Below are 19092 nucleotides of genomic sequence, written 5' to 3' on the forward strand. Positions count from 1 at the left end.
TATCTGCTGCTGCTCAGAGCTTTCCCTAGCAGCAGCAAATTAAGTCACTGGATTGTTGCTGGTTTCACTGCTGCCTGTAAGGTTCTGAATAGCAGCAGTAAAATAACTCCACTCTTGCTCAACCTCATAAAGCTCTGATCAGGCCCAGAGGCACTAGGCCTGGCTGCAGACTCCAGAAAACAGCCCCTGCATCAGTTTACATTTGACACTGCCTTTTCTCTATAAAGACAGCTTAAATCCAATAAAGACTGATGGCACTCATCCTAGGAATTTTCAGACCCTATACCTATTGTATTAAGATGGAGGAACATGTTTTAGGAACCCTTCCCCCTTCTCTGGGGAGAAACTGCTTATTGTTGGCAGTTACTTACTGCAGCATAAGCACAGGCATGGCATGGCAGAAGCTTCCAAGAAAAAGACTTATCATTGCTTGACTGACTTTTCAAAAGGGTACTGTCCCTTTACATCCCTGGTTTTAGGCTGAGATGGGTTTTTTAAATATGATCTTGTAGTTTTGCAATTAAAATGTGACAATCTCACCATGCGGATTGCCACACCAGCAGCTTTTAGCATAGCCGTCAAGGAAGAACAATAAGCTCAGCCCAGCAAGCTGTGCAAGAGCCATTTTACCCTTCATTTACTAAGGTCTTCATTTTTAACAATTTCCCTCCCTGCAACTCAAAAAATTACTGTGACATTTACCCAACTGGTTTACAAATCTCTCAAACAGCTCTGAGCTGAAGCCAACATGGAAAAAAGGATTATTCTGCCAGTTTCAAACTGCAAAAGCTGCGATTTATAATGACGTTGTTTTATAATCCTTCCTATAAAGGTGGCAGGATCAGGACCCCTAATTATTATGCTTACCCTGAGAAAGGTATTGACAGTGCTACTTAAAGAACAGTTCTATAACCCAACGATAAAGACATGGTAGCATCTGGAAGCACACAACCCCAAATGAGCTAGCCAAAGTGTTAACTAATAATTGTAGTCATCAAAAGGTGACAAGCTTATGTAATGCAATCTTTAACCAGCAAGACAGCCACGCGGTTTCTCTTGCAAGAGACAGGTGCTGATCACAGGTTAGTCTGCTGGTTTCAGAAACAGACAGTGGCTACTCTAAGACTACCAAAGTTAAATAAACATTGCAAATAATTTATTGCCAGAAAGTCTGTCTGAATAAATAATGCAATTGTTCTAGAGGTGCACTGATACACTGGTCCAATATAAAGAAAATTGAGCATATCGGAAATCGGCCTGATGTGGCTGATAATTTGGCCAATAAATGCCCGTGCACGCGTGCAGCTGCAACAGCATGCAGGCAGCGAGGAACACAGCTCAGCAGCTTGGAGAGCCGCATGCAGCTGGTAAGTTTGTTGGGGTGGAAGGGAAAGTGGGGGGCAGATCAAGGCCTCTGCGGTGAGGGAGGGAGTGGGGCTGGGCCTGAGGCAGGGGCAGGTGCTGCACAGCCAGGGCAGGGTGGAGGATGGGACAGAACGATGGCTCAACGGGGCGGGGTGGGGGGGGGGGGGGGTGTCCTGCTGCTGCATCCACCCTGGGAGGGCATGGGGGGGTGCCCCCCGGATCTGCATGGGAGGGGGGGGTGGCTGCAGCTGTGGGCTTGGGACAGGGCAGTGGCAGCCTCTCCCCAGTGGGGACTGGGCCAGGCTGCACTCAAAGCGGGTGGTGGTGGCACTGGGAGGAGGGGGGAGGGCAGCTACGGCAAAAATTTGGGGTGGCTGCAGCCCCCACCTAGCGCCACCACCACCTACCCTGAGTGCAGCCCAGTCCAGCCCATGAAGAGCTCCACGGCACGCAGCCTGCACCTGCAGTCCACCCTGCCCCCCACATAAGCCACGGCTCCATTCCATGCCCCACCCCACCCTGGCTGGGCAGCACCTGCCCCAGCCACTGCCCTACTCCCTCCCCCTCACCTCCATCTGCCTCCCTTCATGTCCCTTCCCTTCCCCCTCCCTTTCCACCACAGACTTACCAGCTGCACGCAGCTGTATTAGAAAGCGAATAGGTATTGGCCTATATGCCTCCTTAAAAATTGGCTATCGGTATCGGCCCCCAAAATCTCTATCAGTGCACCCCTAAATTTCTCTTTAGTAGATTTTATTTATAATAATGGATTTCCATACTTCCAACTCTTAATTGTTTTAAGAATATGTTATCCTCTAGAGTTAGCACCCAAACTCTAGCACCCAAGGTGCTGCCCTCAGGTTCTGCGATCCACACACATACACCCTTCCATAAGTTTCATGGTATTTTGTCTCCAGGTAATTAGCCTGTTTGGGGATACGAGTTAGGTAGGCAATGGACCAATTTTGCACTGACTTTCAAGTGCTGACACTCCTTTAATACTTTCTCACAACTTCCTCCCAAGTGCCCAGAAATGGGGAGAACTTGTCTGTCCAGTTCACAAGAAAGACAACCCACAGCTCCATTCACAGAAATATAAAGAACCACAAGTTACCCCCCAGATGCCCTAGCAACAAAAAAAGAGCAGAAAGTGCAGCACCAGGTAGGATGTAATAATTTGGTTATAGATCTGAAGCGTGATTGTTTATACATGAGTCAGGCATCAGATCACCCAGGCTAACAGCGGTGATGACAAGCTTCATGATCTCCAGAACTACTGTCATAATCATTTGAGTATATAAGGATTCTTCCTTCCTACCAGTGAGGGGTGCATGGCCACACTGCAATGAAATAGTAGCTTTTCAATAAAGGATGTAGTATACTGACAAATTTACAGGTTGATGATGTGTGAACTCAAAAACTGATTAAAAACTATTATAAAAATCAAAAGCTTATTATTGTTACAAAATCCTACAAAAAAGCATTAGCTATGATAGTAAAATGCTACTACCAAAGAAAACAAGAGAAATAAATTGGTTTTTAATTATAATTTTGACACAATATGATGTAGCATCTGCTGTATTATACAATAAATAAAACATTGAATGTCACAGATCCAAGTTGACTAGGGCACATCAGAAAACAGTGATTCAAAAGGGGGAAAAAGTATATCTTTGTCTTTTTAATAAAAGGACTAAGTAATAAAAACCCTGATTAAAGAGGCTTTTCTTGGGAGCTTAATGCTACACCTTCATCTCAGGCCTTTGAATTTTCCAGCTGATCAGCAATTCATAGGAAATAATGTGTGCACAAGTCAATTTGTACTCAAGCTAACTAAAACATGAAAGGGAAAAAAACTTGAGATCACTCCATACCTTAATAAAAGCATTCAATCTGCAATGGTATTCCACAGATGTGTGATAGTATGCTAAACCAATCTATTCAGACTACATACACTGCTCACTTATACTGATTGTTAAATGTAACCAAAAATATTTATCATTATGTCTGAAATATTCCTTGGGCACCATGTTCAAGTCAGATTTTTCTGTCAAAGCAAGGGAGCATCTTAGCAATAGCTAAATGTTGGAGTCAAACTTTCACAACTATCAGTCATGCTGCACATATTTTGCTACCTTATTTAAAAAGCTGAATCACTGATAATGCAATATTTTAATCCTTTCTTCCCAAGATCATGCTTTTTACTTAACGCTGACAAGACAACCAGGAAAACCTCCTCAACCTATTTATCCCCACTTTTTGCCATTCTTCCAAGACACTAACAGTGCTACAGTTGACACTGTTTTACTACTAGGCATAGTTAAATCTCTCTTTCTGCATTTCTCCCTTTCTTTTTAAATGTTCGCATCTTAACACTGTAATGCTACAGACGATCATTAAGAAAAAAGTCCTTGTCCATGCTAGTTAGGGAAACTGTATTAGCAACCAGTGTGATAAATAACTGGATATCATAAATTTAGCACCAAGATACACTATGAGGTACAGCACATAAATGCTGAAAACTGTTGCACTAAAAATTCGCATAACTCAGTAATTAACATGGTAGCATTCTGCATGGGATTACAGGATATGTAAATGTAATAGGCGTTAAAAAGTGTTCAAGTGCAAAACATTTATAAATACTATAAATATGTTAGTATTGTCTAAGTTAAAATAGCTCATATATTTTCCTTAGTTACCTTCTTATAAGAAAAGCTGAAATATTCAGTTCCTTGAAAGCTATGTTGTAGGAGAGTCAGAATTAAGGCTCCTCTTGACATTGTACGTTAATTTCTTCATCTAATTTTTGCTGGCAGTAAGACTATTCAAATGCTTAAGTTAGCTTGTTCTCTCCAGTTACTTTATGGTTGGGGGGAAAAGTGCTTCTAATGTTTATCTTTCTTACTACCGCAATTTTAACAAAGTGTGCATGTATGCATGGAAATGTACCATTTTTCTTTAATATACTTTTTTGCACTTTTCATCCTATGAAGCATTACATGCATAAAACTACACAAGCTGAAATGGCTTCAGTGCATAAAGGTCAATACATAATGCTCTATATAGTTAAAAGCAAAGTTGACAAAAGCTTCATTAGTTCAACTATGTTTCATATCCTTTTCTCTGCGCAACAAGAACAGCTCTCTATCTAGAAGTCAATGTAATGTCCTCCATTTACACTCCTTCCCCAAAACACCTTGTACTTGGAGAACTTGAAAGCTGAAACATGACTCAGCACTGAATTTGGAAGCACCATATATCTTAGCTGCTGGGCTTCTAAACTCTTTCACTGCTCTCAAGGAACAGTGATACAAAGAGAAATGGACCAGCTGGAATGGATTGTGACCCTGGGACCCCAAAGTTGGTTTTACCCAATAATGGGAGTGGGATCACTGAAAAAAAGAAAGTAAATCTTTCTAGGACATGCTTTAATTCTACAGTCAACTAAAATATCTGAAGGAAATGCAGCACACGTGTAGAAAAGAGGTTTAACCATTTTCAATACAAATTTTGGTGACATGATAAATACATTAGCAAAAAATCAATAGCTTACCTTTTTAAAGTATTTTGTGAAAAGGTTCAGAAATGCAGAAGGAAAAGTAGACAGAGGGCAAATTTAATGTCTAACAGAAGAAATTGCTTAATAATAATAGCTCTCCTCAATTCCCACTAAAAAAGCAGTCTATGCTATCTTGGTAAATTCAGAGGGTCCATCTACGCCAGAGAATGTCACTGATTTTGTAACCAGTCTAACACATACACCCAATTATACAGTTTGCTTCAACACTGTTTGTCATGTAGATGGTAATACATTTCAACCCTGTTTGTGAACTGGGCTACATGTAAAAAAAAAAAATCCAAAAAAACCACCTGTGCTAGAACCTAATTAAAGTATGACAGTCGTGTCTAAGCCCAGCTCACAAACAGGGTTGAAATGTATTACCATCTACATGACAAACAGTGTTGAAGCAAACTGTATAATTGGGTGTATGTGTTAGACTGGTTACAAAATCAGTGACATTCTCTGGCGTAGATGGACCCTCTGAATTTACCAAGATAGCATAGACTGCTTTTTTAGTGGGAATTGAGGAGAGCTATTATTATTAAGCAATTTCTTCTGTTAGACATTAAATTTGCCCTCTGTCTACTTTTCCTTCTGCATTTCTGAACCTTTTCACAAAATACTTTAAAAAGGTAAGCTATTGATTTTTTGCTAATGTATTTATCATGTCACCAAAATTTGTATTGAAAATGGTTAAACCTCTTTTCTACACGTGTGCTGCATTTCCTTCAGATATTTTAGTTGACTGTAGAATTAAAGCATGTCCTAGAAAGATTTACTTTCTTTTTTTCAGTGATCCCACTCCCATTATTGGGTAAAACCAACTTTGGGGTCCCAGGGTCACAATCCATTCCAGCTGGTCCATTTCTCTTTGTATCACTGTTCCTTGAGAGCAGTGAAAGAGTTTAGAAGCCCAGCAGCTAAGATATATGGTGCTTCTATGAACCAATTATCCTGGCTTTCTACAAGTGTACTCCAAACTGACTGAACCATGTAGAAGCAAAATTCACAATCCTCCACCCCTAGTTTTCTCCAGGATGTGCTGTCATAAACTTGACTGGACAACCAGATAGGCATAGACAGGGCAACAGAACTAATGCTGAAAAATCAGGTTTTCCAGTGAAGCCTGAACCCTTTAACTACTCCCAAGTTTTCAAGCCATTCAAATAGTGTATGAGATGATTGCCAAACTAATTGTAACCAACTGCCAAAATGGAAGAAAATATTACAAGTCTGAACATTCACACCAAAACTAAGATAACAGCAAGAAAGCAACCTGACCAGACGAATTTCTGTTTTTACACTTTGCTCAAGTCAGTCACCAAGTTAAGCAATCCAAAATGAGCAAGCTCTGCTTAACTCTTGCTCATTTACTTGTTAGTAAAGATTTTTGGCGTGTTTTCTAGCGTGCTCAATTTCCAAAGCATCCTATTGGAGTTGAAAGCTCTAACTGCAAAGTGCTCAAGGTTGATGTAGAAGTTAAATGTATGGGGTTGCAGTGGCTTTAAAAGAGTGGCGTTTAGACAACAGGGGTTTAGGTTGTAGCCGTGTTGGTCTAAGGACATAGGCAGACAAGGTTCCTTGGGTGAATTTGATATCTTTTATTAGACCAACCCAAATAGTTGGAGAATGGTTATTAAGCAAGCTTTCGGGTTCAAAAACCCTTTGTCAGGCTATGTTTAGACAGTATGCATCTAAGAATATCAGCATTACAAACTAAAAAATTGCTGCCCCTACAACAATTGTAAGGCCCCAACTATACATTACATATATTATACAATTCACTGGTTAATCATGCAATAAGTTTAGACCAGCCGCATATGCAATAAGACTGGCCACAAGTGCAAGGTAGTTGTCACACAATGAACCAGTTAATTGTGCAATACATTTAAGTCAGCCACATGCACAAAATAATTATCACAGACAAAAGTGACTAGCCAACTATAAGAGGAGCCAACCAGCTATAAAGTCAGTGCCTGAAAGTGTGTAACAGCTCTATACCCGATTTCTATCCACCTTTAACTTGAACATGTGGCAGGGTGCTAAGGCCCTTGCTGCACATTACAACAGGCCCTACCACATGTTCAAATCAAACCAAGACAGAAACCAGCTACTGAGATGTTAGATATTTTCAAGCACTAACGTCATGGCTGGTTGGCTCTTTTTATAGCTAAACAGTCATTTTTATCATGTGCTAATTACTTTGCATATGTGGCCCGTCTAAGTTATTAGAAGAGTGACCAAGCCAACAGTGTGTTAATTAGCTTGCATGTGTGGCCCTATTGCAGGATTAGCCAGTCAACTGCCTAATAAACGTAGCACGGAGCAGGGGGCCACGTTCCGCAATTTGCTAATCACGCAATAAATTTAGATGGGCCACACGTGCAAGTCTCCCCCATAAACATGACAGTGCAGCTCTCCCCAGAAGAGCCAGCCGCCTACAGAGCAGCGGTCTCCGCGCCGCGATAGCTCGGGGGCAACAGCCCCAGCCCCCAGGAGCAGGCGGCAGCGCAGGGCCCCACAGCCCCTCGAGCCCGTCCCGCGGGCCTGCCCCGGCGTCGCGGCTCGGCCCCCTGCCCCGCTGCCTCGGCGCGGGCTGCAGCCGGGGGAAGCCGCCAGAAAAGTGGCGCGGCCTGGGGGTCCCTGAGGGGAGCCGGCCCCCGGAGCCCGCCCGGCCCCGCCCGCCATGTTGCCGGCGCTCACCCTTGACAGCGCGCTCGCTCGTGCCGGGGGGCGGCAGCAGCAGCACCTTGCTCCCCTCCTTGGCGGACATCGCTGGGCGCTGCCCGGCTCCGCTCCGGGCCCGCGGCGGCGCCTCCTCCTCCTCCGCCGCCAGGACACACGGGGGCGGGGCGGGGGCTAGAGGCCCCAGGCGGCGGCGGCGGCGGCCCACAGGAACATGGCGGCAGACGAGACTCCGAGCTCCTCACCCAGCGAGGGGGAGAGTCCGCCTCGGGCCCGGCATGCACCGCGCCACCACCCCGCGACGGGGTTGAGGGAGCATCGCAAAAGTGCTCTCCCCCCCGCGCGGCCGCCTCTGCAGCGCCTCGGGAAGCGTGGCCAAACTCCTCCCCCGCCCGCGCGCCCCCTCTGCGCCGGCGCGGCCGCTTGACGCGGGGCGCCGGCCGCAGCCCGAAGGGCCCGGCTCCGCGCCCCGGGACTGGCAGCTTGCCTGGGTTGCTCCACATACATATGCATTCGCACGCCCCCGCCTTGCCCTAGTCCGCCCACCTACACCCACCTTACATCCACCCCCGCCCGTGTCTGGAGCTCGGGTCACGGCCAGGAAGCTTGAACCCCTCGTTACCTACCGCCGATTCTCAGCGAGGACGCCACAGCACCCTCGGGTGCCCCCAGCTCCTTTGAAAGGGGCCACATAGGCGAGCAAGGTGTGCGAAAGAAGAATCGTGGAGTTCAAGCTTGTCCCTTCCTGGCCAAACCTACCCCAGCTCCTTGCTCCTCTGCGAACTGCAATAAGTGCATGACTTTTTGGGGAGGGGACATTCCACTCACAAATGCTGGGCGGGGGGGGGTCGGATCCAGTGTGGGGCCATGAGTCCAAAAAAGTTGAGAACCACAGATGGAGAAAAAACGGGCCAGCAAATCACTTGAACTGGTGTCTGCTTCACCACCCGGTATTGGCTCTGGGATCAGTTACATTTGTATTAAAGACTCAAGATCATGCTACTGCCGCCTAGGGAGAGCACCAAGGGCCATGCATGGCCTCACCTTCTTTCACCGGACTTGTAACAAATGAATTGCAGTATTTCCATAAGGCCCAATCATTCTTCACAACACTGGGCATCGCTGTAGAAAATCATCCTTCAACAACATCTAAGACAGGTGGGCAAAATGCGACCCGCAGGCTAGATGTGGCCTGTCAGGCCATTCTATCTGGCCCTCGAGGCCCATAACAATTTAGAAAAATAATATATATCTGCCCCTGGCTGCCTGTAACGTGGCCCTCGATGGCTTGCCAAAACTCAGTAAGCAGCCCTCTGCCTGAAATAATTGCCCGTCCCTGATCTAAGAGCGCTCATTTTTGTTTTGTCATCCGGCTTCTTGGAGAAGGATACAGAAAAGTGTTTTCTTTTTGATTACACATCATGTAGGCATAGCATACCTGATTAAAGACACCAAGCCATGAGAACACACTGATACGTTTGGTAGAAAAGGGAAGGTGAAAAAATAGAACAGAACAGAAACTACAGAAGTCTGATTGGCCTTTGCTCCTGTAGGCATTAGTTTCGACTACAGCATGCCATGGCACTGGATTTTTGTAAGTTTTAAAGGTTTTATGCTCAGCTGCAATTCAGCTGCCTCCACATTGCTACAATCCAGCCTACAGGTCACAAGGACATGAATAACTGAGAACAGATCATCATCCACCAGGATGGGACAACCTCCTAGAGAAAGCACTTTTCCTTATAAAAAAGTTCAACATGACCGAAGAGGCCAGGAGCACTAAATGTATGGAACTGTAGATGTTCAACAAAAAAGGAGATTGCCTCATACTTGAGAACTCTTCAAACTTTTTTTCTGTGCTCACCAGCATCACCTCTGCCTTGCTTAGGCTCAAGCTTGAATCAACTCTCTTCAGCTATGACTGATAGTGTCCAAGCACTGTGGCTACCCTAGTGGGAATATTGTGGTTTGTATGCAAGGAGGATCAGCAGATCTGTGAGTGACTGAATCTAACGCAGTAGTTCTCAACCTTTTCAGACTCAAGGCACCCCTTCAAAAATGCCTAAAGCTCTTAGCTTTCACTTGTTTTTTGACCATGGAAATATAATAGAGCAAGTCTTCTCTGGAAAGAACTCAAAAAAACCACAGCAGGTCAGAATATTTTTGACACTATGGATTCCTATTTAAAATCTCTAGGTTTACCTTTTGAATTGCGTGCGTTTGCACACCTAACAGTGCTAATACTGTATGACATCCTAATACATCCTTAAAAGGATGTCACAGCAGCCTGGTTAAGAATCACTGATCTGATGTCACCCAACAAGTTCCCCCAATCACTGTACCTAGATGTTGAGAAGGACCAGAGAAAGTAGCAATCCTGGTAGCATACTACAAATCAGGTGCAATTTGCTAATTTCTATGCATTTGGTGCGCACTCCTCCAAGAAAGAGCCAATCCATTTTACTGCATAACCTTGGACCTCTACAGCAAAATGGCAGTATCTGATGGACACCAGTGTCAAATGTTTCACAGAGATTCAAAGGATAAGAATAGATGCCAGCCTCCTATCAAGTGGCAGCAGTAACTCATCCATCAAAACACAAAAAAAATTTAAAAAATTATGTTAACAAAATCCTTTTACTAACCAAGCCTGTGTCCAGCAAGCACCTAAAGTATTTGCATTACCCAAATAGCAACTAACTATAGCTTTTGCTTTGCATTTCAGCTTAGATTTATAAATGTAATTGTTTAATCATTTATACAACCGGGTCTCACAAAAAGACAGAATCTAAGAAAGAAAAACCCAAATAGAATTGGTTGTTACCATCCTGGGCTTATTCAGACTCTATTCAGAACAAAGGGAACTGAATTAAACCTAATGTAAATATCCTTCACTTCCAAGCCTTCACATCTTAACTGGAACCTCTTGGCCTTGGCTCAGCATTACACCAGGGCAGAGTTTGGCCTTGTTTCTTATAAAGCAAGCCAGAGTTCATGCAAGAGTTCATGTAAATTTGATTCTTTGAATGAAATATCACCACAAACTCTGATGTCTTCAACAGAAACATATGATAAGCACAAAGCTTAAAGGGAATTACATTCCTTTGGGGTTTGAGCTAATGGAATATATGAGACTCCAACACAAAGACAATCTTTAGAGTACAGAATTCTATTCATTCCATGTCAACAGATCCAATGTATGCACGCACGCACGCACGCGCGCACACACACACACACACACACACACACACACACACACACACACACACACACACACACACACACACACACTCCTCCCCACTCACCCCAGGGAAATAGCCCTTCATGGGAGCATCACAAAGCAAGTTACAGATGAGAATCTTGGATCCATCACTTGGTTTTCAACTATACACAATTGCTATTTAATACAAGATACCCTACAAATTAATTTCCGCCATTGAATGACCAAATAGAGTGAATTACAGCTGATCTGTTCCTGAAATAAAAGAGAAGACCATTGTTTCTTTTGTATGATACAGACATGTGAGACTAACCAGAGTGAAAGGAAGAGATGAAAACAAGAAACAGATATTGCACCTCCTGACCCACAGATTGCATAAATGGAGTCTGCTGGAACAAGAAAAAAAATAAAGCCTCTTATTTAGAATCCATAAATTTATACTTAAGGACTTCAGGTTTGTTGCCTAGTTTAGCATATGATACTATTAATTGTAACTGTCCTGATGCATTAGTGTGAAAGACTCCAGAGAAGCTCATTACTAATGGCACTCTGAATACCTGGCAAAATGCCAGTCAGAAAGCAACGTACCCAGGTTAATGGAAAGATTAACTTGCTTATATAATACTCTACATCATGATCCCCAAGAGTGTACATTATCATCAGGAGTCACCAACTTCTCTCACTTGAAGTAGGATTTTTAAGGGGACTCCTTTCCCTGCTTCCTGGGCTTCCAGCCTCAATTTGTCTATCTTCTGGTGTACAAAGTGGAGGGTGCTGGCCAATATGGCCTGTAACTGGGGAAGCAGCAGGAAGACAAGTTTATTTTCATGGTAATGGTTGGGTGTCAAGAAAGAGGCAACAGCTTCTGTCAGGAGTTGGCTCAGGCATCATCTGCACTAAAGAAGTTTTCTATGGTATGAATTGTAGTGTCCCTTGCATGTTTGTAACACAGTTCTAGAGTACAAAAGAGCTTCCGCCTGCAGCATTTTTGTCACCATGTTACAATTCCATCATTGACATGCCACCAAAAGGATGCATACCAAAAAGAAACATATACCCAACTCCACCTAAAAAGCCCTTTACAGTGACCACTCTATTGATCAGCACTGCTGAGTTTCACCTTGCTTGTTCATTTGGAAAGTTTTTTCCATTTTAAACTTGTTGGGCTCACCTGGAGGTTTTGCATGCCAAAACAAACTGGATGACACTGGAGATACGTTACTGATTTTTTTTGTGCATTGGTAGTCAAAGCAAATGCCTTCTGGCAGGTCTCAGTTTGGATCATGAAGTCTCCCAGCAACTTTACTCCCCTAAACCAGGAGTCAGCAAAGTTTTCCAGCAGGTGGGGAGGAGGTGGGGGGGTGGCAAAATGACCCATCTTAGATGGGAGGAAGGTGGGAAGGTGGGCATTGGGACCTACTCCTGCCATGGCTTTTCCCTACCACTCAGCTATGGTGCAATAGTGAAAGCCCCCCTCTCCCAGAGCCCATGCCACCTGACTGTGACACGAGATATTCAGACCTTCCACTCTGCTACAGCTCAAGGCAGCTCACTGCAGCAGTGCAGGGAGAGCCTCTCACCATTAAATGGCACTGCAGGCTGGATCCAAAGGTTCCATGGGCCAGATCTGGTCCATGGGCCATACATTGCCAACCTCTGCCTTTCCCTAGCCTGAGTCCTTAAGACAAGTGTGTATGGAAGGGGGGTTTTGACTGATGGCATCCTGAGAGTGACTTCCCCAACCTTCACCCACAGTAAAAGTGAAGAGTGTTGGGATTGGCAAAAGATCAGTCTTAACCTGAGCACGTAAAGTGAAGTGTGAAAGAGGAATTTACTACAGCTGAGGGACTATTCATTTGGAAGTTTTCATTTTGTTTCATTCATCTATTAATTCTTAACTATTCATTCCAGCCAGGAAGAGCACACACCAACTGCAGACTTCCTGAACCTGACGAAGGGTTTTTAAACCAGAAAGCTGGCAAAAAATTGTTTTCCAACTATTTAAGTTGGTCTAATAAAAGATATCAGATTCACCCAAAGTACCTTGTCTGCCTGAGTCCTATATCTCAACACCTATCCTTTCCTTGCAGAATTTTTGGTATACAATTACCTCTGTCCACCAGCAAGGACTTCTGAAGTGTCATTCAAGGACCACACAAAGCTTGCAACTGTTCTTTCCTCTATAACTTCAGGGTAAAGACCAAGCTGACCAACCCTGCATATCCAGTACTGGTGAACTCAGAGAAGAAATTTTTATTAAGACAGAAACACAAGCAAATCATAGTTAATTAAAAAAAAACAAAAAAATGAATATAGCTTAACTGACTCAATTTAGATAAGGCCCTGAGCTCCTGACCTGCTACCAGTGTGGCCTTCCTTGCCATTAACTTTAGGTACATAGGGGTGAGGCAAATAACCATTTTCTGTGAATGTCTCTCTCGAGTACAGCAGCCATATTTCGCTTTCTATCCAGAACTGCCACCCTGTGGCCATTTCATTCCATCTATTTGAATCTGCATTGTTCAAGAATGTCTAATTGTCTCCCCATCTTTCCTCCTCTGCTTTACTAAGTCTTTCTGTTAGTTGTTCTTTGAACAACAGGTATGCTCTCCTACAACTGATGAGAAATTGAAAAAAAGAAAACAAAGGGCATAATCAAACCAGTCTTCACCAACCTCTGCCAGTGGCAATGGGAAGACTTCAGATGCAACTGATCCAAGGAAGGACATGACACATTTGAGCCACAGACATTTACAATCTGAGGACCTTCAAACAGAAGTATATCCATCTGTACAGAAAATATGACTGAATATTATATTCAATGTTCCCTCGGATTGCGTTATTTTCTCCAGCCAAAACAAAAGTAGCTGCTTGTTCAACCACAAATTGTTGAGTTGAATGACAAAATGACTGGGTGAAATTCTACAACCTGTCTCACACAGGAGGTCAGACTAAAAGATCATACCAATCCATTCTGACCTTAAAAAAAATCTATGCTTTTATGAACTGTGCCAGTTTTACTGTCCTAGAAACATCTAATTATCCAAAGAGAGGACTTTTTAAAACTTAAAGAAGCAAAGTGAAAACCCAAGAGAGAGAGAGAGAGAGATGTATTCCAGATCCCAAGAGACAGATACGCAGAGCAAACCTTAACAGAGGCAAATCAGGTCTGACAAGTGAAGGTGAGACACAGGCAGGAGACTGAAGTTGCAAAGGCAAAACTTTAAAAGGAAACATTGTCCCTCTCCCTGCATGTCAGTCACCCCTGCCTCCAACACTCCAGGCTGAGTCTGAGGAAAACAGAACCCCCATTAACAGGAGAGCCAGGAGTGTCTTGGAAGGAGCCATAACTTGAACTTAAGAGATCTGGCCAAAACACACCGACATATCTGGCTGGTAAACTTACATTCAAGGCCTCTCAAACAAAGGGCCTAGCTAGCTTTCTGAGATAGCATCTTTCTGGCAAACAGTTCTAGGTAAAACCTCCATAATTATGGGAAATCACCCAGTGAGGTTAGAAATGATGGCAGAGAGACTGGACTGAGACACCACAAAAACACTAACACTGATCTGACCCCGCTAGTGGGCAGTTTAATCACAGCAAAAATGGCAAAAGGCTGGATTTCCCTGAATTTGTACCCATCGAAGGCCACTGACAGATGTTGATTGTTACAATAGGATTTGATCTCTGATCCCAATAATAATGCATCCTGCCATGCCACACATACATGGCAGGATGAGTGATTTTGGGATCAGATGCCAGTCATGCCATTCCCATTTGTCAGCACAGGTGGGGCCTGGAATCATAATTCCAGAAACTTTGGAAACTGTGCAGCACTGGAAGTGCCAAATGGAGGGAGTTGATTAGCTGACCCTGCTTGACAAAAATCAAACTTAGCTCCCCACATTTAGCACTTGCATGACTGCACTGTGTTCAGCTTTCAATCTGCTTGTGCAGGTGGGACCCAAGATCGTGACCCCTGGCTCCACTTGTGCTAGCAAGTAGAAAGGGTACGACTGGGATTGTGATCCCTGAATATGGGTCTGCCACTGCACAGCTTTGAATCAGCTCCCCCCTGCCCAGTAGATTCCCAGACAGCCGAGCTGGAGACTTGGGTTGCCCCCACCCCATGACAGTTGTGCCATAAATGTAACATCTGCCAGGGGCAAACAGGAATACCTATCCAAAGGGTTGAAGCACACTGACACAGTCTGTTCTGCAGGTTAGAATGTTCTGCTGCTGACTATCTGTTCCAGTAACTTACAGAGGACTTCATTAGGTCTACCTAACACCATGCATCTGCATTATATTCACAAGCAAAAAGGTGATATGCACAACCCCAGCAGCCTCCAGACCTGCCATTATGGCATCTAGCTTGTGGTTTCTTCCAACAATGACTTCATTAGGCACAGCTCTATCTTTCCATCCATCCTCTTCTCCTATCACCTATTTCCCTTTATTCCGCAGATGACTAAACCTCCACTGTCTCGCCTTTTGACAAGCGGAATTTAAACAGAATTTAAGCCATTATTACCCTCCACATCCTGATTTCTCAATTATAGCAGAAAAATGCAACTAGCAAAATCTGGACCAATTAGTGTGACCCCTGCCTGCCACAGGACTGGTCCTGTCTCTTTCCCTATCAACCATTTATCTCACTTTGCTGTCAAATCTCTGCAGCAATTGTCTTCCAGTCTCCTCACAATACTGCCCAATTGCTCTGCTTTAAGCTTCCCCTCCACCTCCTTTATTTAGTTCAAACTTTTCCTTCCTTAGCCTCAAACCATTGATCTTTCTCCTATCATATGAGACTAAGCAATTCCCTTCTCTCATTTATCTTGCTACCTTGAAGGTATTAATAGACTATCATCCTGTCACCCCGCACTATAAAAAATTAGTTCACTCTGCTTTTTGTTGCCCTTCTTTGCATTTTCTCTACTTTTCCCTACAGAATCCATAAACAGAGGGAACCAAAACTAGAAACCTTATTCAAGGTAAACAGGCCTATGTACAGTGGTATTATCACATCTCATTTAATATATCCAAGGTTAGTAACATAAATAGAATATTTTTGTTTCCTTTAACAGCACTATACTACAAAGAGAACTAATTGATTTGCTACATCCTTAGGGCTGTCTCCAAGACTTCCTAGGCACCATTTGACTGTATGCTGTTTCTTATCCTTAAGGTTAGATTACATTTATCATTTTGTCTCATGTATGAAGTGTCTACATGCACATGTGAATTGAAGGCCTTAAGCCTCAGTGCAGTAAACAGAAGAAGCATGCAGGATGAAACACAACAGCTAGCCTGTTAACTGCAAACTCCTGGTGAATCTGTATAAAAGGAACTTTTTCCCTTTCTGTTATTTGGGTGACATTTAACTATGAAATGAGGTTATAAAGTCAGACGTGATATTGTCAAATTACAGAAGTCAAATCACTTTACAAGAAAGTGCAGAGGAGGATTAGGTAAGATAAATTATTTGGAGACTTCAAATTATTTATAGTGCCATTAAAAAGGCAAAGGTTAGCTTCAGAGACTTTGATTTTGTGGAGACTAGCTATTGTGAAAGAATTATTCTTTTAAAATTTAAATGATATAGGTTGATCATTGAGCAAGAGTATCAAGAGATATGTATTTAGATAAAAAAGACTGTATAAAATATTTAACTAATTCATGCACAAAACTTCATTTAGAAGTAAGACAGACACCTTGCACATAACAAGCTTGAGAAATCCACAAATACCAAGTCATAAAAATTTAATCCACCTAACAGGATTTACCCTATCTGCTTTTTCATTTATAGACAAATACAACTACTGGACACCACAACTTTAACTCTGTCTGCCTTCTGCACCCCTTTAACCAAGCTATCATTTGTCAGCACTACTAGCTATAGATAGGTGGGATGTTAATTTATTAGGCATGGGTGGTTTGGTTAAGGAGATGATGGACACTGGACAATTAAGGTGGCTAAACTAGCGCCACTTGACTAAGGAGGTAAGGTTCTGAAAGCAGAAGGATGTGCCAAGATGTTGACACATGAAGATTTAAGAACTTTGGTTACTGTAGGTTTTGTTCTAAGAATGCAATGTGCAGTCAGAATAATTAAACTATACAAGAGATGGCTTTGTTTTTCATTGAACTGTGATGAAAAGATGACAGATGTTGTGGAGCTCAACTCTCAATTTTCATTAAACTATGCCTGCACATCATATGGGTTGTATCCATGTTGGTTCACACCAGATTTTAAAAATGAAAAATCAAACTCCCCACTAAAACCAAATAAAGTATTAAATGCCTGGTGTTCTCATAATCTTGGGAAGCTAAACATTGTGAACTGCCAAAGTGAACTGGGGAATTTAGTAGCTGTATGAATCAGTCTCACCTGCTAAGGAGCACATACTGCCTTTTATCTATTGTTTATTTCAAACTAAATACTCTCCAGAAAGCCCATAACTAAGTTCCTCAGCCCGTAAATGAAGTCATCCCTCACTGCACTAAAACAGATTCAATTTCACTAATAGTAGTGACCATATGGGCATTAGTGTAGAAAGAACAGAGATGATTTACCATCATGGATGTCTAACCTAACTCAGAGAAGGACATGATAACACAGTAGTAAAATGCAAGTGGAAGCCTTCAGTTGCATCCGTTCTCACACCCTTTCACCCACTGGGTGATTTAATACTTGTAGTAGCACAAGGGTGGAAAATTGCCTGACGGTGACCAATGTAGACAAGGAACTAAAAAAAGTTGTATTATTGTTTTTTTGCCTTGTTAATAGGGCCTAACCTTTTATACTATTTGCCCAAATATGCTTCTTCATTCATACATGACATCCCCATAGAACTTTGTTTATAGCGGTATGGATAAAACATTTAAAAAATTAATCTATAAACAAAAATGTATATTGCACCCAATACATGGATCAATCTTTCCTTCTCAAAGCCTTCACAAGACAGACCAGTACTGGAGCGCTCTCTGTTTAGGAAACCACTTATTAAAAAAGAGAGAGAGAGAGGGAGAGAAAGAAGCTTGACATTATCCAGCAAAATTTCCCTCAAGTCATCTCCTTCGCCATACCAGTCTCTGATCCTGAAGCATCTATAACCCTGTCTCCTACCAACACTTCGTTTTTCATCTCAGTGCTTTCCTTCATTCTTCAAACATGCTCAGCTCTTTTTGTCTGTTTCTAAACACAAGAGTATTTTCTTGCTTTTTATCAGCTACTTTTTTAGATTTAGAGTTAGTATATTTAAAAAAAAAAGAACCCAGAAGACATCTAAATATGTGCCAAATACGTCAAAAGAACCACTTACTTCTGCTACCAAAGACTCCCTTGCCCCTGTCCAACTCTAAAGAATGATCATCCTCCTTCACCTTCTCTGTCCATTACCAAATCATATTACTTTTTTCTTGAGTTTCAGTTATTTCACTGCTACATTTCTGAGCATCTCAATTAAATGCATCAACTGTACCAATATTGTCAAAAAACTCTTAGCTTTTTTGCACCTATTTTGAGCCATGGATTAATCTTACAGTACTTTATCTTATCTTCAGTTTACATAAAACTGAGGCACAGAGAGATTAAACAATTTATGTATAATCATCCATTATGTCAGGGGTAGAGCAAGGAATGGAATCCACGTCTCCTGGTTCCCAGTCCACTACACTATAATTCCTCCTCAAGGATGGCAATAGTGGGAGCGCTCATGTGGACAAAGCCATATGGTTTTGGTTAAGTTTTGAATTTAACATGTCAACAGTCACTTGTAACAGTCTACAAAGGGCACCCCTCATCATTGATACTAGAGGGAATGACATGTGCTAACAACATCAGGCAATTTCAACAACATAAAACCCCATCTCCTACCTAAAAGCCTATGTACCTTAATGTAAGGTGCAGCCTTTGTTTGCAAGTGGATTGGTACTTTAAGCAATCTATGTCTTTATTCTATTTATTGCATGTTTTTGCTTATGATTCAGATACACTGAGGCAGGGTGAAGTACAGAAATAATCCTCATGTCCTCCCACTATGACCATTTCAGCCCTCTATTTCAGTTTAATAAATTAATAATTTCTGAAAGAGAAACTAAATAATTATAGTTGATTTTCATATCCAATATTGAAACCAAATACATTTAAATATGATGAAATTCCAATTTGGGGGGAGAGGGGGGAACCAAAACTTGGATACTGTAGATGTTGGCATGACTTGAAAACAGGTGGCATCCATAAAAAACTGATCTTCT

General features: G+C 42.6%; 1 protein-coding gene across 6 annotated transcripts in view; it reads right to left on the minus strand.

Moving 5' to 3' along the window:
- PPP3CB (protein phosphatase 3 catalytic subunit beta) overlaps positions 1-7924 on the minus strand; it is an 86356-nt gene extending 78432 nt beyond the window's left edge. For 3 of the 6 annotated variants that reach the window (XM_014601398.3, XM_019497097.2, XM_059729720.1), the window contains exon 1: positions 7631-7924. In XM_014601398.3, coding sequence (XP_014456884.1) covers positions 7631-7700 — 70 coding nt within the window. In that variant the 5' untranslated portion in view covers positions 7701-7924. The remainder of the gene's footprint in view (positions 1-7630) is intronic. The other 3 variants (XM_006263966.4, XM_019497100.2, XM_059729721.1) reach the window with 1 other exon arrangement.
- Between the last annotated feature and the right edge of the window lie 11168 nt (positions 7925-19092).

The sequence above is a fragment of the Alligator mississippiensis genome, chromosome 6 (assembly GCF_030867095.1).
Source record: "Alligator mississippiensis isolate rAllMis1 chromosome 6, rAllMis1, whole genome shotgun sequence".
Classification (NCBI taxonomy): Eukaryota; Metazoa; Chordata; order Crocodylia; family Alligatoridae; genus Alligator; species Alligator mississippiensis.